Source organism: Gigantopelta aegis, chromosome 9 (genome assembly GCF_016097555.1).
Source record: "Gigantopelta aegis isolate Gae_Host chromosome 9, Gae_host_genome, whole genome shotgun sequence".
Lineage (NCBI taxonomy): Eukaryota > Metazoa > Mollusca > Gastropoda > Neomphalida > Peltospiridae > Gigantopelta > Gigantopelta aegis.
In genome coordinates, this window is record NC_054707.1 from 8,180,790 (window position 1) to 8,208,421 (window position 27,632).

The 27,632-nt window shown below is 35.7% G+C and overlaps 1 protein-coding gene across 2 annotated transcripts; it reads right to left on the reverse strand.

The window, feature by feature from the left end:
- Positions 1 to 211: 211 nt before the first annotated feature.
- Positions 212 to 27,046, reverse strand: LOC121381181 (transcriptional repressor NF-X1-like). Of its 2 annotated transcripts, none has more exons than XM_041510361.1 (23): positions 26,990 to 27,046; positions 25,763 to 26,638; positions 25,017 to 25,175; positions 22,463 to 22,540; positions 21,332 to 21,434; positions 20,259 to 20,330; positions 19,406 to 19,545; positions 18,076 to 18,166; positions 16,936 to 17,144; positions 15,623 to 15,754; positions 15,091 to 15,173; positions 14,261 to 14,369; positions 13,524 to 13,643; positions 13,205 to 13,284; positions 12,516 to 12,620; positions 11,301 to 11,429; positions 9,860 to 9,951; positions 9,282 to 9,359; positions 8,316 to 8,450; positions 7,752 to 7,818; positions 7,044 to 7,189; positions 6,202 to 6,291; positions 212 to 3,113 (listed from the first exon to the last, which is right to left on the reverse strand). In XM_041510361.1, the coding sequence occupies exons 2-23, from the start codon at positions 26,598 to 26,600 to the stop codon at positions 3,029 to 3,031; spliced, it is 3,141 nt and encodes a 1,046-aa protein (XP_041366295.1). In that variant the 5' UTR covers positions 26,601 to 26,638; positions 26,990 to 27,046; the 3' UTR covers positions 212 to 3,028. The 2 variants fall into 2 exon arrangements, with proteins under 2 accessions (XP_041366295.1, XP_041366296.1); XM_041510362.1 differs by having other exon boundaries at positions 26,939 to 27,038.
- Between the last annotated feature and the right edge of the window lie 586 nt (positions 27,047 to 27,632).

Below are 27,632 nucleotides of genomic sequence, written 5' to 3' on the forward strand. Positions count from 1 at the left end.
CCCAGAGCAAGTTTTGACAACCAAATGGCTAGGTGTAGGGCAACTACCGACTTATCTCTCACTAATGACTAACCCACTGTCCTGGACAGATAGCTGAGGTTTGTGCCCAGGACAGCGTGCTTGAATCTTAATTGGATATAAGCACGAAAATAAGTTGAAATGAATGAATGAATGAATGAATGAAATACGACTCGACCATAAAATCAACATCATAGTTTGAATCAATCTTTATTAGGTGAATATTAAAAATAATTTTACAGATAATTTTAACATTATTTCTATATATAAGACAGCACTGAAAACAAAACCATAAATAAATCCCACACAAATTGCCCAATGGAAGGGGGAAAAAATGTGCATGTACTTATTAACAGGCTAAAGTTTGTGAATTCCCCCAAAAGTTAGTTGATTTATTACTTCTGTGATCATTCCAAACCTAAGTTACAATTTTAAACAGAATTTTATTAAAATACTGGGGTTGTTTCTTCCTTTATTACATTTCCATGTTTATTTTTCATAAACACAAGTACAAATACATGTAAGAGATACTTTATAATCCAGCAAGGGGGATTCAAACCTGAGACTCTTTCCGAGATACAAGTGCTTTACCGAATGATCCGATTGTGTAATTCCCACTACCGGTAACTGTTGGCATTAAACAAACTGGTTGGACCTTGCTTAGCACAAGACTGCAACAACAAAAAAAACCCACAAGAAAACCCAACCCACCCACCCACCCACCCCCAACCCAAAAAAAACCCCTGAATATTCCTTACAGTCTATACGGTCTAGTTCAATGTCAGCTATATGAATAAAGAAAATGTATAAGTTTTTTAATACTACATGAATAGTAAGATAAAGAGTAAGTCAAGTTGAATTGCTGACTGATAAACAGTTTAACACACCCTATAACTAAGGACTCATGGTGTTCTTCACTCTGGCGAAGCCCTGAAAGTTTTGGATGGCACTCTATATTACTGTCCCTTTCCCCAACATAAATTATTCAAAATTGCTTCTTTTAATTTAAATACCATTCCGTCTCATGCCCATTCACTGGCAGGGTTTCTAGATTATGATAGCCCCACTCCCATGGCTAGTGATATTCAATGTTGGGCTAGTAAATAAACTCTATTGACATGCCCGGCAGCTAGTGAATGTGTTGTCCCTCATTAGGTGACATATCTGATTATTACTATTATTTAGTATAAGTGTATTAACTTAAGTAAAGTAGGGCTTGTAAATTATTAATCGTGGCTAGTACATTTTTAAAATCACTGATCCCATGGCTAGTGGATGTAAAGAATTTTTCTAAAAGCCCTGACTGGTCTTTCCAGAGACATGGTGTGGGATGAACCATGCCTGAACATTTAATGGATATACAACATGTAGGTATTATAAATGAGTTCAAACACAAACAAACACGTAGGCTTTTCATGAGAACAATAGAAATCAACAAATATAACTGTAAACAAAAACACAAATAGCTATATTTATTCAAATCAAAAAACATAATAATAATATGATTCACAAAACCAAATTAATATATCTGTCCAGGAATATGACCAAATTAATCAATTAAATAAAAACCTTTTTTTGCTTTTTTTTTTAAAAGGCATTTTTTGTTTTTAACTCACCCGAATGTAGATATTTTTTGATACAATTCTGTATATAATGGGTCCATAACACCACATATGAAAAAAAAAACAATATTTATAACACACCCATTGATGAGAACATCATTCGTTATATTTGATAACACATACTGTTAACATATATATGTATGATAACAAGTTAAAAACATACAACTGGCTGGTCCTAGGTGATGACCTGGTCGCCAATGCTATACCATCAAATGAAAAAAAACAAAAAAGCATGATCAAAATCGATCACACTTTTGTAACAATTGACCTGAAATTGAATTGTCTCTGATGCAAGCGTTAGGGTCTTAAACAGGTTTTAGTTGGAAAAGGTGTTTAAATTTATTTTAAACCTGTTTTTTATAGGACATGTAAGAAATAGAATACTACATTCGTGTCCGTTAGGTACCATTTATTTTACAACTCGTTGTTTAAAAACATATCCAACTTGCTTTCGCTTGTTAGATACGTTTTGAAACAACTTGTAAGACAAATGGTCACTCGTACAGTGTTGTCTCTCTCTATATATATAAACACACAACATTAATGTAAATTAATCATCTTCCATTGATAATAACAATAATGTCATTGCATAGAGAGAAATATCACAGAATTTCCTTTCATAATCAAACAAGAAATAAAATGAATGAATGAATGAATACTGAATGACACCCCAGTATAAAGAATCCATTGGTTATTGAGTATCAAAGAAGAAAAAACGGAAGAAATGTTTACCCATAAGTATTTATGAATTAAACAACATATCTTTGTAAAAATTAGAGAAGTCTAGTCGACTATTCCACTTTGTTTGGGTTTTTTGTATTTAATATCTAGGTATTTGAATGGTTAAACATGCAGTAGGAGTGATGCAGAGCTTTCTTATTTGAATAAATACATAAAATTGCTTTTGTTTCACATTTTCCTAATTTTTTAAACATTACAATTTGTTTTTCTGAAAACCATGTCTTCGGATGTAGCCAATACTAGTTGTCAACCAACCCTCAAGGTTAAATCAAGAGGATCAAATATTTCATAAACCAATTGAAAATTGTACATTACTTATAATTAGTGCTCAGAATAAGTAGTTTTTATTTGACAAATCTCAACCAAAATATTATCATTAAGATTTTCAAACAAAATGAATCTTTTCATCATGAAATTTAATTTGAAGTACCAATGATCAACTGAAAGCTAAACCAAAATGTTATATATTTACATTTTAATTTGTAAACCACCAACTCATCCCAATGTCTAAAACTTTAATTCAGTCTTGTCAATCCATGACTATATACAATACAGTGGTTTTGGGTTGGAAAAGGTATCTGTCAGATTCAAAAGTGACAAAGAATAATATTTATACAACAGAATCAGTGCAAACAGTGCACCGCTCCTCAGTTTGGAGGGAAATCAAAGTAGTCAATAACCGGAGAGTTGGCCTTGATTGGTTTCGTTTCAGTGGATGTCTGTGTGGTTTGACTAAAAACAAGAAAACACAACAAGATAAAAATATGTTGGGATTTTTATGAAATGGGTGGAGTCATGATGTTTTACTAAACTGATGTGTGCAATGGGTGAAGTTATGATGTTTTACTGAACTAATGTGTGGAATGGGTGAAGTTATGATGTTTTAGTAAACTAATGTGTGGAATGGGTGAAGTCTTGATGTTTTATTAAACTAATTTTTGAAATGGGTGAAGTTATGATGTTTTACTAAACTAATGTGTGGAATGGGTGAAGTCTTGATGTTTTACTAAACTGATGTGTGGAATGGGTGAAGTCTTGATGTTTTACTAAACTGATATGTGGAATGGGTGAAGTTATGATGTTTTACTAAACTAATGTGTGGAATGGGTGAAGTCTTGATGTTTTACTAAACTGATGTGTGGAATGGGTGAAGTTATGATGTTTTACTAAACTGATATGTGGAATGGGTGAAGTTATGATGTTTTACTAAACTAATGTGTGGAATGGGTGAAGTTATGATGTTTTACTAAACTAATGTGTGGAATGGGTGAAGTCTTGATGTTTTACTAAACTGATGTGTGGAATGGGTGAAGTCTTGATGTTTTACTAAACTGATGTGTGGAATGGGTGAAGTCTTGATGTTTTACTAAACTAATCTGTGGAATGGGTGAAGTTATGATGTTTTACTAAACTGATATGTGGAATGGGTGAAGTTATGATGTTTTACTAAACTAATGTGTGGAATGGGTGAAGTCTTGATGTTTTACTAAACTGATGTGTGGAATGGGTGAAGTCTTGATGTTTTACTAAACTAATGTGTGGAATGGGTGAAGTCTTGATGTTTTACTAAACTGATGTGTGGAATGGATGAAGTTATGTTGCTTTACTAACCTGACACGAGGAATGGGTGGAGTCTTGATGTGTTTTACTAACCTGACATGGGGAATGGGTGAAGTCTTTGATGTGTTTTACTAACCTCACATGAGGAATGGGTGGAGTCTTGATGTGTTTTACTAACCTGACACGAGGAATGGGTGGTCTTGATGTGTTTTACTAACCTGACACGAGGAATGGGTGGAGTCTTGATGTGTTTTACTAACCTGACACGAGGAATGGGTGGAGTCTTGATGTGTTTTACTAACCTGACACGAGGAATGGGTGAAGTCTTTGATTTGTTTTACTAACCTGACACGTGGAATGGGTGGAGTCTTGATGTGTTTTACTAACCTGACATGGGGAATGGGTGAAGTCTTTGATGTGTTTTACTAACCTCACATGAGGAATGGGTGGAGTCTTGATGTGTTTTACTAACCTGACACGAGGAATGGGTGGTCTTGATGTGTTTCACTAACCTGACATGTGGAATGGGTGAAGTCTTTGATGTGTTTTACTAACCTGACACGAGGAATGGGTGGAGTCTTTGATGTGTTTTACTAACCTGACATGTGGAATGGGTGGAGTCTTTGATGTGTTTTACTAACCTGACATGAGGAATGGGTGGAGTCTTTGATGTGTTTTACTAACCTGACATGGGGAATGGTTGGAGTCTTGATGTGTTTTACTAACCTGGCATGTGGAATGGGTGGAATCTTGATGTGTTTTACTAACCTGGCATGTGGAATGGGTGGAGTCTTGATGTGTTTTACTAACCTGACATGAGGAATGGGTGGAGTCTTTGATGTGTTTTACTAACCTGACATGAGGAATGGGTGGAGTCTTTGATGTGTTTTACTAACCTGACATGAGGAATGGGTGAGTCTTTGATGTGTTTTACTAACCTAACATGGGGAAAGGATGGAGTCTTGATGTGTTTTAATAACCTGACAAGGGGAATGGGTGAAGTCTTTGATGTGTTTTACTAACCTGACATGGGGAATGGGTGGAGTCTTTGATGTGTTTTACTAATCTGACATGGGGAATGGGTGGAGTCTTGATGTGTTTTACTAACCTGACATGAGGAATGGGTGGAGTCTTGATGTGTTTTACTAACCTGACATGAGGAATGGGTGAAGTCTTGATGTCTTTTACTAACCTGACATGGGGAATGGGTGGAGTCTTTGATGTCTTTTACTAACCTGACAAGGGGAATGGGTGAAGTCTTGATGTGTTTTACTAACATGACATGAGGAATGGGTGAAGTCTTGATGTGTTTTACTAACCTGACACGAGGAATGGGTGGAGTCTTGGGGTGTTTTACTAACCTGACACAAGGAATGGGTGGAGTCTTGGGTGTGTTTTACTAACCTGACACGTGGAATGGGTGGAGTCTTGGGTGTGTTTTACTAACCTGACACGAGGAATGGGTGGAGTCTTTGATGTGTTTTACTAACCTGACACGAGGAATGGGTGGAGTCTTTGATGTGTTTTACTAACCTGACACGAAGAATGGGTGGGGTGTTTGATGTGTTTTACTAACCTGACACGAGGAATGGGTGGAGTCTTTGATGTGTTTTACTAACCTGACACGAGGAATGGGTGGAGTCTTTGATGTGTTTTACTAACCAGACAAGGGGAATGGGTGGAGTCTTGATGTGTTTTACTAACCTGACAAGGGGAATGGGTGGAGTCTTTGATGTGTTTTACTAACCTGACATGAAGAATGGGTGGAGTCTTTGATGTGTTTTACTAACCTGACATGAGGAATGGGTGGAGTCTTGATGTGTTTTACTAACCTGACATGGGGAATGGGTGGAGTCTTTGATATGTTTTACTAACCTGACAAGGGGAATGGGTGAAGTCTTTGATGCGTTTTACTAACCTGACATGAGGAATGGGTGAAGTCTTTGATGTGTTTTACTAACCTGACATGAGGAATGGGTGAAGTCTTTGATGTGTTTTACTAACCTGACATGGGGAATGGGTGGAGTCTTGGGTGTGTTTTACTAACCTGACACGAGGAATGGGTGGAGTCTTGATGTGTTTTACTAACCTGACATGAGGAATGGGTGGAGTCTTTGATGTGTTTTACTAACCTGACATGAGGAATGGGTGGAGTCTTGATGTGTTTTACTAACCTGACATGGGGAATGGGTGGAGTCTTTGATGTGTTTTACTAACCTGACATGAGGAATGGGTGGAGTCTTGGATGTGTTTTACTAACCTGACATGAGGAATGGGTGGAGGTGCCTTGGGGTGAAGTTCTCTCTGTATTATTGATGTCAGAGTTATTGATGGAAGCCAACACTTTGACCTGTGAACATAAAACAACATTAAGATATATTAAGATCAACATACCAAAACTAGACATCACTATTTGCGGGATTTTTTAAAAGGTAAACTGGCCAGCAAAAAAAAGAATAAAATAAACAAATGATTTTCTATATTATTTGCTACATGTATATGTTCATCAACTGCAAAAAAAAGACATAATTAAATCTTATTTATCCTTCCTTTTATCAACAGTATATTTGAAACTGAATAAAATAAAATGCTTGTAGACTGATTCATCACCTAAAGCTGTGTCAAGTAGCAGTATAGCAAAACTCTTTATAGGATGATTTCTGCACTTGAACTATTCTTTTCACCTAAATGTTGCCATTTAGTAATTAAACCCTATTTTTCACCCTTTTTTTTTTAACCTGTTAGCAGTTAAACCCTATTTTTCACACAAAATGTTACCGATTAGTAGTTAAAACTTTCTTTTCACACAAATTGTTTACCTGCTAACAGTTGAACCCTATTATTCAAACAAAATGTTAGCAGTTGAACTGTATTTTTTCATACAAAATGTTACCAGTTAGCTGTTGAATTTTGTTTTACACAAAATGTTACCCACTAGCAGCTGAAGGCTATTTTTTTCACCCAAAAATGTTAGCAGTTGAACCCTATTTTCACACAAAATGTTACACATTTTTGACACAAAATGCTACCCATTAGCAGTTTATCTTTTTCACACAGTGTTGTCAGTTAGCAGTTGAACCCTCTTTTCACACAAAATGGTACCTGTTAGCAGTAGCCACAACATTTTTCACGGGTTCAAAGTCGTAACTCTCAGTTTCACATCCGTAAAACTCGGCCAGCTCGTGTATCAGTCGACGCTGGTCTCGATTACCTGGAGAAAACGCATGACTTCGGCTCCGCTGTTTGGACTGAAAACGAAACACAAAAATAGAGAAACATACAGTTTATACAATACTGAAACAAACATTGTTTTCAAAGTGTGTAGGTTTTCTCAACATTTCGCTGATTTGTCATAAAGCGGAGAAGTCAACCATTGAATTAAAGCTGCAATGTTTTGTATATTTTTAATGTTTTCTTCCTATAAAGCGGCATTCTTTGATTTCCTTTGGACTTTAACTATCTAGTCACATTCATGTTCAAGTTTTTGGAAAATTACTACACCAGCCAAAATCCCATGTAAGAGATTGCATTCACATATATCATGCAAAAAAAGAAGAAAACATTAGAAAAATATAGTAACTTTGTGAAGTTGGCAAATTTTGTTTGGAGAAATATCTTTGCTGATTAAATAAATTAACACCTAAGTTTATTAAAGCTGCAGTTCTGTCTGTATTTTGAAGTAGGAAATTTTATTTTTAAAAAATACCAGAAACCAAGGAAACTGAACGTAAGAATTTAGTTAACATTCTCTCCCCAAAATATATTTTATTGTAATTCTGATACACCGAGAAATCTGTTAACATATCGCACCTGTTTAGCATTGTGCACCAACTCGGCCAAAGATTTTTCAACAGACGACACAAACTGAAGATTTTTACTGAAAAATATAAACAAGTTAAACATTTAAGGGCCTTATTTACAAAATCTGTTTTCCTTAAATGCAGTTTTATAAATACATGTAGTTACATGTATGTAAGACAAAAACAGGCTTTGTAAATTTGTCCTATAATTATTCTTTTATAATGAAACAGGCACTGGATAATAGAATTGTTTTTTATACTGAGTATCAGAGGATCAACAAATATGCATGATGCAATGAATGTTAACATACCTTTCAACACCCCCAATGTACATATAGACATATGTACAAACAGAAATACACCAAAAATGCATACATATTTACAGACAAATAGACAGCCAGCCAGCTATACAAAGACATCATACATACAGACAGACAAACACACCCACAGACAAACTCACACACACACAGATGGATATACAAACAGGCATATAAATAACACGTAGATTTAAACAGAGATATATGTGTGTATCAGAGGTTCTAAACATAAGATGTTTGAGTGTAACATATCTGACCGTGTGAACTCTTTAAGGAATTCTGTGTACGTAGGATTTCCAAGCTTGGCGCTCAAGTTGGGGTTCTTCAACTCGAGAGCCAGTGCAACACGACGGTTACGTTCCATGATGGCGCACTCTCCATCACAGTCCAATCTGAAAATGTACACATCACCCAATTTACTTACTTGTGTGTAATAAAATCTGCAAACTTGCCATGGCCCAATGACTTCCAGATTATTTATTTATTTATGCGTAAAACACTAAAATATTAGCAAATAAACAAGGGGAGTCCATAGTTTTAATGTAAAACACTAAAATTATTGGGAAATAAACAAATCACAAGTAACACTAATAAATCTTGATATGTAGTCTTAGAACGGAAACCCGCTACATTTTTCCCATTAGTAGCAAAGGATCTTTTATATGCACCATCCCACAGACAGGGTAGCACATACCACAGCTTTTGCTATACCAGTCATGGTGCACTGGCTGGATTGAGAAATAGCCCAATGGGCTCATTAATGGGGATCAATCCCAGACCGACCGTGCTTTACTCAGGAAGGAAGAAGGAAGAAATTATTTATTTAATGACACAATCTACAGATTTTAATTACAGTTACTATTATATGGAATCAGACATATGGTTAAGGACCACAAAAATAATGAGAGAGGAAACCTGCTGCCTTGACACTGTGGGCTACTCTCATATATTAGCAACAAGGAATCTTTTATATACACTATCTTTCAGACAGGATACCAGGGCCTGTATTACACACAGTTGTGGACCTCTAGCTGAAACCAGAAATAGCCCACTGGGTCCACCGACTGGGTTTTTGTGAACAGATGAGCTGCACAACTAAATGTTAGTCAAAAGATTTGGTTTTTAAACACTAGTTTTATTGTGATGAGAATCTGCCTGCTGTACACTACAAGAAATAACCAGTACGATATTAAGTGACACCTGATGGTGATAACAACACTCACTGTCGTGTGACTCCCCTTTTGCTGGTCAGATGTGACAGGTCCAGACCCTGACCACTGCCCAGCTGGTGAACAGTCATTCTGAAAGAAACACAAACATATTGTAAGTTCTAAGGAAAGATTTACAATTGTCTTTTTATATTTGTGATTATAAACACATTAAAACACGTACTTCTGAAACTCAGCAATGTTTGTTGTGATATAAACACATTAAAACACGTACTTTCTGAAACTCAGCAATGTTTGTTGTGATATAAACACATTAAAACACGTACTTCTGAAACTCAGCAATGTTTGTTGAGATATAAACTCATTAAAACACGTACTTCTGAAACTCAGCAATGTTTGTTGAGATATAAACTCATTAAAACACATACTTCTGACACTCAGCAATCTATGTTGAGATATAAACTCATTAAATCACGTACTTCTGAAACTCAGCAATCTATGTTGAGATATAAACTCGTTAAAACAAGTACTTCTGAAACTCCGCAATCTATGTTGAGATATAAATACATTAAAACACATACTTCTGAAACTCAGCAATGTTTGTTGAGATATAAATACATTAAAACACATACTTCTGAAACTCAGCAATGTTTGTGGCCATCTCTCCACCCATCTGACACAGAGACTTGGCAACTTTTCGTCCACATGGGCATTTAATATCAATCTGCAAACAAACAATAATGTAAAGTGAAATCCTTTATTTTCATGGCCTTAAATATTCAAGGTTTTGCTTTTAAAAAACCCACATTCATGGATGGTAAAGGTAGTAACATAAATCTGTATTCTATGTACATGTATTACCGTATATTTCATCGTCCACAAATCATATCAAAATGAGACCACCACGAAGGGAAACAAGAGATGACGTCCAAAAACAACATTGTGCCGAACAGTGGAGAAAAAGATGAAGGAGACAGAACACAGTTGAGGCACATCGAGAGATTGGCAAGGGATAGACTGGCATGGAGGAACTTAGTCACTACCCTAAAATGCCATTAGGTGTGACAGGAAATGACAGACCACCACGAATAAAATAAAATAAATAGATTTCTCAGTACATTAATAACAGACGTGGTTAGCTAGATTGGTAGTACACAACTTGTGTGGAAAACCTGGAATATGATTTTACAATTTAAAAAAAATAAAAAATTGATAGATTAATAATAATAATAATTTTAAAAAAACAGTATACTGCCTTAAGATATCAGCTTAAACCTGTTCAGGTCAAATAAAAAATGCCATGAAGCTCACCATTCAAATCTTGATAGAAAACTTGCACAATCTCTTACGGCAGTAATCAGTTATTCAATATTTCATTTCATTTCAACTTATTTTCCATCTTAGATCTAATTAAGGTTCAAGCACACTGTTCTGGGCACACACCTCAGCTATCTGGGCTGTCTATCCAGGGCCCTGTTCCACGAAGTGATCTTAGCACTAACATCACCTTAGTGCATAAGGTAGCTATGCACTTAAAGTGATCTTAGGGCTAAGATCGCTTTGTGGAACAGGGCCCAGGACAGTGGGTTAGTTGTTAGTGGTTAGTGAGAGAAAAGAGTGTGCAGTGGTCTTACACCTACCCATTGAGTCGTTAAAACTCGCTCTGGGTGGGTGGGAGCCGGTATTGGGCTGCGAACCCAGTACCTACCAAGCTTTATGTCCGATGGCTTAACCACAACACCACTGAGGCCGGTGTAATTCTATATATACACATCAGCCGGGTCCAAGCATATAACAGTTTAGATTCTAGATTGAAATCACACATGATGTCACATATATCTGATCTGTATGGCATAGATATGGCATTCGTCTCAGACATAGTTAGTCTTGAATCTAGACTTGAAAAGTTTTATAAGCACCAGACCAGCACATCCATCCATCCGTCCTTTTGTCCATCCGTCCATCCATCCATCTAACCATGTGGAACACACAAAAATCATGCCAACTCATACCTAGAGAAGGAAATTTTTACTAAATGGAATTCCAGAATGCTGTTGAAACAGAAACACTTACCTCTGCCTTGCAGGCCACCTGTGGGCACGGCATTCCCACGTGACATGGGACACCACACGGATGACCGCACTCTTCACGCTCGATTGAACATGGCTGATGGCAATCTTCACCTTCTGCCAGACAGTCACCCTGGCACAAAACACACCGCTCATCAACACAGAATGAACAAAACTCTCAAGGATGGATACCCAACATGGGTCTCAAACATCACTTTACTCTATGTTATAAAATATTAGTTTGAATCATTAGTCTGGCAACAGTTTGTAATGCAGCATCTGACATATAAATATTTGTTTAATGAAACACCAGTGCAATGTTAATTGTCAAATATTACGTTTTAAATGCTTGGTCTACCATAAATGTTTTCAGTGCACTGTGATGAACATTTATAAGTGTAACTAAAACCCAAGTTTTATTGATCTAGTCTGTGAATGTAAAACTTTAATGTTAAACTTTTAACATAAATGTTGATGCCGCTGCTGTCGTTGGAGTTTGTGATATACCTCATCAGGTACATTGGCTAGAATTGGAGAAAAAAAAAAAATGTTTTATTTAACGACACACTCAACACATTTTATTTACGGTTATATGGCGTACGACACATGGCTAAAGACCACACAGATACTGAGAGAGTAAACCAGCTGTCGCCACTTCATGGACTACTCTTTTCGATTAGCAGCAAGGGATCTTTTATATGCACCATCCCACAGACAGGGTAGTACAAACCACAGCCTTTGACATACCAGTCGTGGTGCACTGGCTGGAATGAGAAATAGCCCAATGGGCCCACTGAAGGGGATCAGTCCCACACTGACCACACATCGAGTGAGTGCTGTATCACTGGGCTACGGAATTGGAAAAAAAAACCAGAATCCTGTAAGACATCCGTATCTATAACATTTCAAGACTCAGACTCGGAACTCTATTTAGGTGTCCATATACCCAGACGGTTTCAGACACGTCCGTCCAAGGTCCGGTCTCTGGCCTGGCCAGTAAGCTGACCTGGAACGGATGAATTTCAAGCATCTAATTAATACTTACAAGGATAGCTCTGGCATTTGCAAAATTCTTAAATTTTGAAAGCAGTTGGCAAATTTTATTTTAATTTGGTGAAAATATTTTCTAAGAAAATAACTGTCAATTTCTGCCATTGTTGAAGTTTTAACAGACACTTTGGCAAAACATTTAGCTCACCCAGAGCTAGCATTGACTTACCTTGTGACACTTTCTCATACACTTGTGCTGTCCGCAGGTCAACAGTTTGTTACAGGGCATCCCACACGAGATGTCCGACATGTGGCATGGGATGTTCTTCCTCGTCTTTAACAAAAAAACCACAGACTGATTACAGAACTGTCACCTCTACCTTGTGATACAATAACACCAAACATTACCACATCAGTAAGACTATGTTTCAAACATTTATTAAAACATAATATTTTGGCAAGAGAGAATTCTTTACATAGAAACAGTTATGAAACATATTCTGTGATCTCTGATGAGTAGTAAGTATGTAGAAAGTAAGTACATTTGTACGTCCAACTAAACAGCGAGAAATAGCATATAGATATGTAAACAGGCTCATCCCCAAAATTTCCGACACTTTATTGCTGGTTTTAGTGTTGCAAGTGGATTTGATTAGCCATAAGATAGATGTTCAGACACTATTTCACACACATCATAGGGTTTAAGCTGCACACCAAACATTAATAGCAATTTAGCAAATTTGATAAGAAAATCTGCAACCAAATTCAAGTGAAATTTAGCTAAACAGAATTATTGTTTAAAATAGTTACAGGCCCACACACAATGACAAGAGTCAATTTGATTAGCCAATCAAATTTTGCATTATATATGCAGATTGAAATAGAATTCACAACACACATGTGAGATACACAACTGACCTCATGACCCCCCATACACATCTTCTCTGTGAGCTCGGTACATGGTGGACAAAGTTCATCACTGTGACACGTGTGACGCACTGAAATAGTTCATAACAAACAATAGTCATACAGCTAAACAAAATATTCAAATGTAATGGCACACATCAGGATAAATAAAGCCAATTTTAATGAAGAAAACAAGATTGGTGATGTACATGGGAATATTTTGTGAATCTGCACTAAAATAAAAACAAATTCCCCCATCAATTCCTCCCCCCTCCACATGTAACTCGGCAACCTATAACTGTGTAAGCCTACATACTGAAAGTGTTCGTACCTGGATGTGAGCATGGGTGTACTCGGGCACACAATCTGCGACATTCCGGAGGTCGCGTCCCACATGGGATTGGTGGATAGATGACCTCCGCACCACAGTGACACGTCAACTCATCAAAACCTGAAACAGCCAATAACAAGCTTAATACATTGTTATAAACATAGTCAATAACATACTGTTATAAACACGGTCAATAACATGTTTAACACATTGTTATAAACATAGTCAATAACATACTGTTATAAACACAGTCAATAACATGCTTAACACATTAAAAACATGTTTAACACATTCTTATAATAGTCAATAACATGTTTAACACATCGTTATAAACAGTCAATAACATGTTTAACATTGTTATAAACACATTCTTATAATAGTCAATAACATTCTTATAATAGTCAATAACATGTTTAACACATCGTTATAAACAGTCAATAACATGTTTAACATCGTTATAAACACAGTCAATAACATGTTTAATACATTGTTATAAACAGTCAATAACAGATTTAGCACATTGTTATAACAGCCAATAACAGGTTTAACACACTGTTATAAACACAGCCAATAACAGGTTTAACACATTGTTATAAACAGTCAATAACAGTTTTAACACATAAAAACACCAATAGCATGAGTAGTACATCATGATAAAAATTGTCAATAACTTTTTTGGATGAAATCACTTTAGACAAGTAGCCATATACTTAAAGACAAAGTAAAATGGTACTCACTGGCTTGGTAGCAAGGCAGACAGTTCTGTTTGTGACAGGGATCCTCACACTTGTGTAGACCACAGTTCAACTTCCGCCCACACGTGAACTCGCAGACATGTTCATCGCGCTGTAAAAACACAAACATACATTAAATTTGGGGTGGGTTTTTTTTTTTAGTATTGTGCTGCAATCATAAAAATAAATCTCATAATCTTGTGATCCAACTCAAAATGTGAGAAGTACAGAATCCTAAGTTCACAGCCTGGTATAACATGTAATCTGTCCTAAAATGTCAGATTCATAAGTCAACTTGATATAGCATTCACACCCCAGGTAAATGCTCTATCTCTGACCTACATCCAGACTCCTAATACTATTCAGAGACAATCAATTATTCTATATAATATAACATACAAGGACTTTTCAACAGTTTCCGATCGTTCTGATTGCTTCTACTCTTTTGATCTGCACTGGTGACCATTGTCTTTGTAGTTATTCGATGCTGCACCTCGTAAGGATCTTTATGCAATTAGGTCCAGTCGACTACCATACATACATTATGCAAAACATTGTATGCAAAGATAAATTCCATAAATAAAACTTCAATGGACGCGGTCATCATTGTCATTTGATATAGAAGTGGCTATATACACGGCGGCCGTGTTTATAGCCTTGGTTAATGAGGGCTGGCTATTCGTACAGCAGACATATTTTGGGGAAAAAGCCCAGTGTAAGAACACCACACACCCATCTAAACTTTTCCATGTGGGTTACATCTAGTAATATTATAATATCTACATGAAGAAGTAACAGATAAGACTGCTGTGAAGAGTAAGACCAATACTTACAGTGCAGCAAGTGTCGGAACACTTGTGTCGACCACAGAGTTTTTTCTTGTTGCAGCGCTTATTACATTTAAACGGTTTCTCATCTACAATGGGGTAAAATCATACTTACTAACTATAAATCTGTTGCTAAGAAACACCAATTACAGGAGAACTTGAAAAGAGTAATAAAATTTTAAAAATTAAAAAAACTATTACAATTAACTTTCAATTTATACAAGACATTTTAACCAAAGAAATATTACATTAAATTTTAAATGATATTACAACAAAATAGCTCGAGTTAACTGAGCCAATTATAAGTAATAAAATAAAACATTGTAATCTCAACATTTGTGAATGTATGTTTGTAACATTAACTGGGCTTGACAAAAACCAAAATTAAGTATAAAATACTTATCATATGTCTGTGCATTTAGAATGATTAATAAAAAAACCATATTTCACAAAAGACTTATAAACTTCAAATGGAAGACATTACAGGAAAATAGTTCTGGATGCATGAGATATCAACTACATATATTCTTCTATATACCTGTAAACTCTGACACTTCCGTGCAGGAGAACTCCTTTTCCACAGCTCCACATTTACATTCAAGAGTTGTCTGCCCATTGCACGGACCACAGGGTCCTTCGTGACAAGGCTTGGTACAGGTGTGTGGAGAGTCTAAAATTAATGTGGAAAGGAAAGAAAATATTTTATTTAAGGACGCACTCAACACATTTTATTTACGGTTATATGGTGTCGGACATATGGTTAAGGACCACACAGATATTGAAAAAGGAAATCCGCTGTCGCCACTTCATGGGCTACTCATTTCAATTAGCAGCATAACAGAATAACACATACCATGGCCTTTGATATACCAGTCATGGTGCACTGGCTGGAATGAGAAATAACCCAATGGGCCCACTGATGGGGATTGATCCCAGACTGACCACACATCAAGCGATCGCTGTACCAATGAGCTACTTCCGGCCCCAAAATTAATGTGGAATACAAATCTGACTCAAAACAATTACACAAAAACAACAAATACAAATTATCATAAATTCTCAACAGGAACTCTGTGTGTGTGTGTGTGTGTGTGTGTGTCCGTGCACTCACGTATATGTATACATGTTTGTGTGTTGGTGTACACTCATAACGGTAACTCATTTATTATCTTCTATGTATATGCATGTGCATGCGTTAATTTGTATACTAATTCAGTTACACTGTCTGACCACACATTACAATACAACACACTACTCTGATTAAATCAGTATTTTTCACAAGCCTGACTGTGCCCAGCTTACACAGTGTCAATGTGTTCATGTGCCATCCTACATTAAGTCTGGCTGTGCCCAGTTTATATAGTGTCCACAATATGTGATTTTGTATCTGTATTTCAGTGTTATCCTACCTTAAGTCTGGCTGCGCCCAGTTTATATAGTGTCCACAATATGTGATTTTGTATCAATGTTTCAGTGTTATCCTACCTTTAGTCTGGCTGTGCCCAGTTTATATAGTGTCTACAGTATGTTATTGTGTATTTATGTTTTTCAGTGTCATCCTACCTTTAGGTCCACAAGCTAAAGGTTTATCAAAAAGTCTGGCTGCACCCAGTTTATATAGTGTCCACAATGTTAGTTTGTATCTATGTGTTTCAGTGTTATCCTACCTTTAGTCTGGCTGCGCCCAGTTTATATAGTGTCCACAGTATGTTATTGTGTATCTATGTGTTTCAGTGTCATCCTACCTTTAGATCCACAAGCTAAAGGTTTATCAAAACGTCTGGCTGTGCCCAGTTTATATAGTGTCCACAGTATGTTATTGTGTATCTATGTGTTTCAGTGTCATCCTACCTTTAGGTCCACAAGCTAAAGGTTTATCACACACTTCACTGCAGGTATGTAGAGGTTCTAAACAACTCTCTCGGGGTGGAAGGTCAAGGTCAGCTAGAGGTGTTTTTCCACACGGACAGTGCGTCACGTGACCAGGCATGCCTGGACAGGGTCCGCAGTCCCCTTCATGACACAGCATCTCACACCGGTGATTGCCGCACTCCAGCACTCTGAAATTATAAATAAATAAATAAATAAATAAAATGTTTTTTAACGACACACTCAAATCTTTTTATCCACAGTTATATGTTGTCCGACATATGGTTAAGGATCACACATAGAATAAGAGTGGAAACATGATGCTGCCACGCAAAGGGCTATTCTTTTCAAACAGCAGCAAGAAATCTTTTACATACATCATTCCACAGACAGGATACTACATACCATGACCGTTGATACAGCAGGGGCCTTATTCACAAAGGTCTCTTAGGCTCTGATAGACAACAAAGCATTCTCTTTATAAGTTTTTTAGCATTGCACTGCGAGATCACAAAGGTGCGAGAGTTTAGTAGTGAATTAGGCCCCAGTTCTGTAGCATTGGCTGGAACATAAAATAGCCCAATTCTAAAGACATAACCAGATATAAGCAACTTGTGCCACTTGTTTTTCATTCACACTTTAGATTCAGCACATCACTTACAAGGTCATAATAGGTACAACAAAATAAAACAGCTCACCTGAAGAAAAGTATTTTGCATAACTCATGAATGATTTACACTTGTTTTCAATTCTCAGACATATTACCATGCATGAGTTTTCTTTTAACATTTCATCATAAGCACTGAACATTGTGTAAGAAGCAGGTTGCATAGTGAAATGATTCTCACATCACACAATATTTTCTTCACTGGCGTAGACAGGGAGTGAGTCATACCAAACTCACAACTCCCAATCAACTAAATCTTTTCCCCAGCACCTGATATATTTTGAGACAGTTTGGTTGGATCACTCAATGGGGATGCCTCCCCCAACAGTATAAAATCCAAGGTAACATTTGGTTTCTAACAAATATCTCACTTTACTTTAAATGTATATAAAATCATGTAATGGCAGATTTAACAGCACACCCAGGCTACAAGACACTGTACGAGGATCACTGACTTGTTGCACTTTCCACCACAGCAAAACGAGACGACTTCCGACTCGGCACTGCCGCATGTTATCTCTCGTTCAACATGTCCACAAAAACACGCTGAAATGCAGTAAAAATAATGTTGAATGATCATTTATGTTCATCTGATTATATAGGGTAGCTCTGGGTTAGCAGACATTGTTGCAAAATTATCTATTACACTTTAAAAATTGTAAGAAACCAAATTATACTGTAACAAAATATAAATTTTTACCTGAAATTATTACACCAAATTAAATAAAATTTGTCAATTGTTTTTAAAATTTGCAATTGGTGAATTTAGTTAGTGCCAGAGTTTGCCATGAAATAGCAAGCATAGCTCTGACAGAGAAAACCAAACAATGTGCATATTTGTATTAAACAGCTATGTGTATGTGTCACATAGGTTGACATAGCTAATCGATTTGAATACAAACAAATACAAAACTATACTCTGTCCCATCCTCAAATAGAAATGCTTTTTTGTTATTTCCAAAACACTTTTACTTTTCTTCTTATGTCAAACTAAACCAAAATTATTTACCAAAAGCATTTTTGTAGGATGGGACGGACTATAAATCAATTCAATGAAAAAATATTTCAACGGTAAATGAACAAACCTGGTTTCTATTGTTTGAAAAACATGAGAAGTTAAACAGTTGTGCCTGGTTAATGACTGGTTTATTGCAGTAACAAGATCATTGCTTTAGCACTAAATGACTCTTTTAACTGATTTTAACTTGGTTTCTTGACCTTATAAAATGGGTGTTTCGGGGTCCAGAAAACATTTACTCTTTTCATCTATATATTAATTTTTAAAAATAATGAAAAATAATAATAATTAAACACTTTTTTTTTATTCCTTATTTTTGGGGTCGGAAATTGACTTGATCACTGGAATGGGCGGGACGCTGCCTAGTGGTAAAACACTCGGTTGATACACGGTCAGTTTGAGATCGATCCCCATCGGTGGGCCCATTGGGCTATTTCTTGCTCCAGCTAGTGCACCAGTACTGGTATATCAAAGGCCATGGTATGTGCTATCCTATCTGTGGGATGGTGCATATATATCTCTTGCTACTAATGGAAAAATGTAGTGGGTTTCCTCCAAAATTACCAGTGGTTGACATCCAATAGCAGATGATTAGTAAATCAATGTGCTCTAGTGGTATCATTAAACAAAACAAACTTTGATCATTGGAAAAGTTAGGTTCTGGTTTTGTGATCATGAAGATTCCAGTGGTACAACAAGCTAACTGAGTTATTTCTTGTAAGATCTACATAGTACAAGTGTGAATATTTCTGAAATCTAACGAGTACCTTGTTTAATCTTGACGGAACACCTGCGACAACTCCCAGAGTGACACACGACATCACATGTATGTAGTTTACAATTGATCAACTCCTTACAAACCGTCTCACACTTAAAACTTGAGTCCTGGCCACAGCGTTTAGTTTGTCTGAAAACAGTAGCAATATTTAACACGCACATCATGTCTGAAAACAGTAGCAATATTTAACACGCACATCAGGTCTGAAAACAGTAGCAATATTTAACAAGCAAATCATGTCTGAAAACAGTAGCAGTATTTAACACGCACATCATGTCTGAGTACAGGCATTTATCCATGTGTTCTGTGGTATCCAACATGGTACCCCATCCAAAAAGCAAGTGGCACTGAAACTTCCCAATTTGATGTGTAAATAGTTTTATAATTATGTCTATTAAAATAAATAAATTTAACAATGGTGCATGGCATCATCCCAGTTTTGATTAAACTGAGTAATTTTTGCCAATCCCATCAGATATATATATATGATATATGACAGTATTGCTAAATAAATGTGTCTGTATTGACGAATAAATAAATGTCTATACTGTCAGTTAAACGTACGTATTGTCAAACAAATATGTAGTTACACATGTGTAAGACAAACAGGCTTTGTAAATTGTTTCTCATGTGTCAATTATCAACTAAATGTATATTTTGTTAAATAAATAATAAATATGCCTGCTCTGTAAAATACATTACATCGTGTATTAGCACGCAAAAGTTGAAATGTCAAAATGGTGTCAAGTCGAGGGTCTGGAACTAACACTTTCTAGTGACAACTTTAATATTGTTTTTATTGAAGGTCATGGATATTCCACTCTGTTAAACAATCATATTACCTCGTTCTTCCACAATCACAGGTTCTAGTCTTCAAGGCACTACAAGGAGGGCAGGGCCCAGGGTGGCAAAGTCTGAAACAAAACAAGATAATTGAATCACACTGAACAAAAAAAGAAATGTAAATATTTTAACTGCATGTATATTTTTTCACAATACAATGAACATGGTAAATAGACCATCATAATGAGCCTAAAATATTCAGAAAACATTGATCATTTTAATAGGCACAAAACCTAAACGGATTCAAAGTGAATAACTTTAGATAAAATTAATGAAAACTAAATTAACATTTGTGTTACTTACACCTGATAATAGTAATAAATTACATTTTCCTCTTGTATGTGCAAGTCATTTAGATAAATGTTAACTTGTCAATGTATCTTTGGTACAGATATTTCATATCCTTTGGAGTTATGCACCGGCCTGGGTGGCGTCGCGGTGAAGCCATCGGTCGTAAGGCTGATAGGTACAAGGTTCGCAGCCCGGTACCAGCTGCCACCCAGAGCGAGTTTTAACAACTCAGTGGGTAGCTGTAAGGCCACTACACCCTTTTCTCTGTCACTAACCACTAATAATTAACAAAAACCCCACTGTCCCAGACAAACAGCCCAGATAGCTAAGGTGTGTGCCCAGGACATCATGCTTGAACTTTAATTGGATATTAGCACGAAAATAAGTTGAAATGAAATGGAGTTATGCTTTCGAAAGGAAAGTTTTTTGCTGTATTTTTATAAAAATCAGTTATGACAAAATATGTTTCAAAGGAAGTATGTTCTATTGAACCTTAATACTAAATGTATAACACTACTGTTAGCAAAAACAGATTAAATAAATAACATTATAAAGAAGGTCAGACTTTCAGAGGGTACAGCAGATGCAATAAGTACATTAACACATCTCGTGAATTTTTTTTTTTTAAACACCATATCTTTTTTCTAATAAAAAATTATATTTGCCATTTAACATTCACTGTAATTCCAAGAAGAATAAAAATCCCCTTCTTCTGAAATACAGCAAATGTCATTTAACAAAGAGAATTAAAATTAAAAAATAAAAACAGGTGAGTACTCACAAAGTGCAAGGATGAGTACAGTCACCCTTTCGTCTCTTGTTACACACTTCTCCACAGCTGTGTGGTGTGTCATATCGGCTGTACGCTGGATCGCGGACCTTCCCTGGACATATCAAAATGATATAATACCCATCAAATATATAGTATAATACCCATCAACATTACACACACCAAACTAAGCTGTGCATATACAATATCAAATAAACATAACAATTATCAACTCATAATTTACATTAAACTTATCCAGGCCATAAAACACAAGAGTTATTTCCCTTTGAAACTTTTTCAGCCACTCAAATATTGATTAAAAAGCAATTTCCTGAAAAGAACAAACATGTATATAATAAACAACTATGGCTCATAGGTGTAGTACACTTTTTTATTAAACACATTACAAGACTTTCCAACTTTTAGGCATTTTTGAAATTTTCATAAAAATGTTTTATGATTTTCAAAGATTTGTCTGACATATCTACCTAATCTAATAATATTAAAATGTTTTGCCACATATTAGCTATCTCTTCAAATGCTCCTTTAAACGGCATTTTCCATAACTATCCATTATGGTACCGAACTCAAATTTATATGACTTTCCAGGCCTGGAAAATGATGTTGCAAATTCCTTGACTTTCTAAGATTTTCTTGATTCATAAGAATTCTGGCATTAAACATCTATAATTCTCCTAAATAACCTAACATAATTGTCTGAGGCAACCACAAGTCTAAAGAAACAAATATGATTTACTTATTATTGGATCGTTAGTGCTACAAGTTTCACAGTCTACAGATCTGTGCATGAATGTAAGAATGTAAATACACTCAGCACAAAAACACTGGTACTGGTTCAGAAAACATTCTGAAATATTCTGATGTAAACACACTTACCACAGAAACACCGGTATTGGTTCGGAAAACATTCTGAAATATTCTGACATAAACACACTCACCACAAAAACACTGGTACTGGTTCGGAACACGTTCTGAAATATTCTGACGTAAACACTCACCACAGAAACACCGGTATTGGTTCGGAACACGTTCTGAAATATTCTGATGCAAACACACTCACCATAAAAACACTGGTACTGGTTCAGAACACATTTTGAAATATTCTGGCATAAACACACTCACCACAAAAACACCGGTATTGGTTTGGAACACGTTCTGAAATATTCTGACAGGCGGGACATCTCCAACCAGTTCCATCTCCTGAATTTGAAACAAAACATCACAGTACTTACTCAATTTGAAACAAAACATCAGAGTACTGAATTTGAAACAAAACATCACTTACTCAGTTTGAAACAAAACATCACAGTACTTACTCAATTTGAAGCAAAACATCACGGTACTGAATTTGAAACAAAACCATCACAGTACCGGTACTACTGAATTTGAAACAAAACATCACGGTGCTGAATTTGAAACAAAACATCACAGTACTTACTGAATTTGAAGCAAAACATCACAGTACTGAATTTAAAACAAAACCATCACAGTACCGGTACTACTGAATTTGAAACAAAACATCACAGTGCTGAATTTGAAACAAAACCATCACAGTACTACTGAATTTGAAACAAAACCATCACAATACCGGTACTACTGAATTTGAAACAAAACATCAGAGTACTGAATTTGAAACAAAACATCACAGTACTTACTGAATTTGAAGCAAAACCATCACAGTACCGGTACTACTGAATTTGAAACAAAACATCACAGTACTGAATTTGAAACAAAACATCACAGTACTTACTGAATTTGAAGCAAAACATCACGGTACTGAATTTAAAACAAAACCATCACAGTACCGGTACTACTGAATTTGAAACAAAACATCACGGTGCTGAATTTGAAACAAAACATCACAGTACTTACTGAATTTGAAGCAAAACATCACAGTACTGAATTTAAAACAAAACCATCACAGTACCGGTACTACTGAATTTGAAACAAAACATCACAGTGCTGAATTTGAAACAAAACCATCACAGTACTACTGAATTTGAAACAAAACCATCACAGTACCGGTACTACTGAATTTGAAACAAAACATCAGAGTACTGAATTTGAAACAAAACATCACAGTACTTACTGAATTTGAAGCAAAACCATCACAGTACCGGTACTACTGAATTTGAAACAAAACATCACAGTACTGAATTTGAAACAAAACATCACAGTACTTACTGAATTTGAAGCAAAACATCACGGTACTGAATTTAAAACAAAACCATCACAGTACCGGTACTACTGAATTTGAAACAAAACATCACGGTGCTGAATTTGAAACAAAACATCACAGTACTTACTGAATTTGAAGCAAAACATCACAGTACTGAATTTAAAACAAAACCATCACAGTACCGGTACTACTGAATTTGAAACAAAACATCACAGTGCTGAATTTGAAACAAAACCATCACAGTACTACTGAATTTGAAACAAAACCATCACAGTACCGGTACTACTGAATTTGAAACAAAACATCAGAGTACTGAATTTGAAACAAAACATCACAGTACTTACTGAATTTGAAGCAAAACCATCACAGTACCGGTACTACTGAATTTGAAACAAAACATCAGAGTACTGAATTTGAAACAAAACATCACAGTACTTACTGAATTTGAAGCAAAACATCACGGTACTGAATTTAAAACAAAACCATCACAGTACCGGTACTACTGAATTTGAAACAAAACATCACGGTGCTGAATTTGAAACAAAACCATCACAGTACTACTGAATTTGAAACAAAACCATCACAGTACCAGTACTACTGAATTTGAAACAAAACATCGCAGTGCTGAATTTGAAACAAAACCTTCACAGTACTACTGAATTTGAAACAAAACCATCACAGTACCGGTACTACTGAATTTGAAACAAAACCATCACAGTACCGGTACTACTGAATTTGAAACAAAACCATCACAGTACCGGTACTACTGAATTTGAAACAAATCCATCACAGTACCGGTACTACTGAATTTGAAACAAACATCACAGTGCTGAATTTGAAACAAAACCATCACAGTACTACTGAATTTGAAACAAAACCATCACAGTACTACTGAATTTGAAACAAAACCTTCACAGTACTAATGAATTTGAAACAAAACTATCACGGTGCTGAATTTAAAACAAAACCATCACAGTACTACTGAATTTGAAACAAAACTATCACAGTACTACTGAATTTGAAACAAAACCATCACAGTACCGGTACTACTGAATTTGAAACAAAACAACACAGTCCTGAATTTGAAACAAAACCATCACAGTACTACTGAATTTGAAACAAAACCATCGCAGTACCGGTACTACTGAATTTGAAACAAAACATCACGGTACTACTGAATTTGAAACAAAACATCACGGTACTACTGAATTTGAAACAAAACCATCACAGTACTACTGAATTTGAAACAAAACCATCACAGTACCGGTACTACTGAATTTCAAACAAAACATCACGGTGCTGAATTTGAAACAAAACCATCACAGTACTACTGAATTTGAAACAAAACCACATTAAACTGCATAGCACATATTTATGTCAGCAGTTACCATGGTAAAGTATCGATGTTGTAAATACATAGGACTTACTATGGTTGCAGTGATAAATGTTGATATATATGGTAAATGTATTACAAGGAGATCAATATGGAAAGTGTACCTTCTACGCTTGAGGGGAATCGGGCCCACTTCTTAATACAGGCCAGATGAAAGACATGGAAACAGTTTGAGCAACTCCAGATAGCCGCATTGCAACGGATGTTGTCACAACACACCATACACTCACTACTTCCTCGTGTGAGCTGTTCAATCAATGTCGCTGTAACAGACAAGTTAGATATATACACAAAACACAATATACTGAACATTCAAGCTCTTTAATTTACTCACGACTGTAATGCATTTTAATATCAGTAGACGTCTGGTTACAAACTTTATATACATGAACAAACATGTATACAGGGAACATTTTGTTTTCAAAATCTTGATTAGCAAAATTTCTAGTCAATTGGAAATTGATTAGCAATTACTGTTTAATGTTTTAAAATTGTGTAGCAATCTTGGAACGCGATACTGAACAAAATGTTCTGTTGGATATATATCAAATTACAATTCATGACAAAATTACATGTGCTCATGGAACAGTAATAACTATGAAATGCAGCATGTTCATTAGTAGGAGGCTGGTGGCAATTTTTGCCAGTGGCTGGCGGCAATCTTTGGCAGTGGCAGCAACTACCACCGTCTATTTCTCATGCTTACAAATATAAACCTCTCCACATTCAGTACATTTTATATTTAAACACTCACTAAACATTCTAACAGTTTCCTATTTTCAAAGCTCCAGAAATTTTTAACATTTTCAAGATAAACATAATTCTAAATTAATACTAGAAGTAATCTAACCTCTCTGATTCTCTTCCTCTTCAGCTTTTCCCTTGGAACTACTATTCATTTTCATAAAGCGGACATCTTGGTTTGTATATGTTCTACTGTCTCGGTTATTTTTAACATACGTTTTTCGAGAGGAACCTCCGTAAGCATCCCTCGACTTTGTCCTCACATCATCTTCACCAGCATGTTTCTCCATCACGTCTGTTACCGACACTTCAACCTTCTCGGGATGAGAGTTCATAATTCTTGCATCTTGATACGACCTCTGTCTGTTCCCTCGTGACCTCAAGTTTCTATTTCTGTATAGACTGTCAGGTGTAGCTCGCAACTCATCGGATTTAACAATGGGACTTTTATCACCAGAATATCCCCTGCTTCGACCTCGAAAATGATTCTTCCGGTTACCTCGATAGCGACCGTCTGAGTGTTTATAATTGGGGTCAAAGTTTCTAGGAGAGGCACTAGCATTATTATTAGCATTACTTTTGTCCTGGTTACTATATGACTGAGCTAGTTGTGAAGTGATGGCTGTATGATCAGGAGTGGTTACAGTTGTAGAATTCTCACTAGATTCACTAGTTTTCACCCTGTGGCGGTTTTGACGATATGAGTGAGCGTAACTTTGCTGATTACAACCAGGGACACTATCAGCAGGAAATACATATGGTTGCTGATAAACACTGTAACCGTATGGGTCCTGCTGATACATATAATAGTTATTACCACATGGCTGATAGTATTGAGAGTTGTATCCCTGGAACATTGGATAGTTGGCATAACCAACCGCATATGAGTCCTCCTCATATGAAAGCTGGTCGTTTGGAGAGGAATATTGCTGCCGGTGGCTCATCTTGCTGATTCCGAGTTACTTAGCCGTCTTAAATTGCACTGCAAGATTAAATATTGGATTAAAAACAAACTCATAACTGAATCCAATTTATAGTTTGTTAAACTATCATATTATTTAACATACATAAAATTCTCTCTCTCTCTCCCTCTCTCGCTCTTTTCAGTGATATATACAAAAACAACAAAAAACATTTCAACACTAATTTAAGTTTAAAAGTTGTGAAACACTGAAACAGTGAAAGTGAAACGTGAATTATCAATCAATGATTTGAAACAAAAAATACCGGTAATGATATTAAAAATGTTTTAATGTTTCCAATTACTAAATGAAATGCTTACAATAATTATGGTTATCTGAAGTAACTAGTATTGACAATGTAAATATTTTACTTGAAAAATAACCAACAGGATGTTTTGTTACTGTGCTGTTGCGTTTCCATTTATTACAATAAATTGCAAAATACGATCATTTGTTATTAGAGTTATTTCCCCTTTAGTCTGTGACTAAAATACGGACATTTCGTAACTTAAAATTATTTTTTATTATGTCTTCGTTTTGTAAACTCTATGTGTTTAGGATAAAATTTGTATTAAAACCCCCCAATAAAAACAACCTAATAATATTTTTTAAAATTATAATTTAAAAAGTCTACAAAAGGAATTTTAAATCCCATTGGTAGATGATTTTCTTCTTGGGAGCAGGTCAATTCGCCCCAAAACCAACTCGCCCCATACTGTTTAGTCAACTCATATCATTACCATTTTATTAATTAATATACCAATATTTTAAGCAATAATGTGCATTAAATGTTGTTGAATATGCACACCAGTCGGAGTCCAAAAGCATTGCCTGAATAGGCTTGACAGTTCACTGTACATAATAGATTAGGTCCTATTATTTATCCGATATTAGGATCTCCCGAATATAAAACCATCTATTAAGTGGTCATAATAGCGGATTTCACTGTAATATTAATAAATAAAATGACAACAAAGTTGTAGACGTCCATTTTTAATTTTCTCACAATTATTT

Excerpts from the sequence above, each read along its gene's own strand:
- LOC121381181 (XM_041510361.1), bottom strand. The coding sequence starts at position 26,600 with ATGAGCCACCGGCAGCAATATTCCTCTCCAAACGACCAGCTTTCATAT. Across the intron at positions 9,360-9,859 it reads AACATTGCTGAGTTTCAGAA|AATGACTGTTCACCAGCTGG; the intron begins GTATGTGTTTTA and ends TGTTTCTTTCAG. Across the intron at positions 8,451-9,281 it reads AAAAGGGGAGTCACACGACA|ATTGGACTGTGATGGAGAGT; the intron begins GTGAGTGTTGTT and ends GTACATTTTCAG.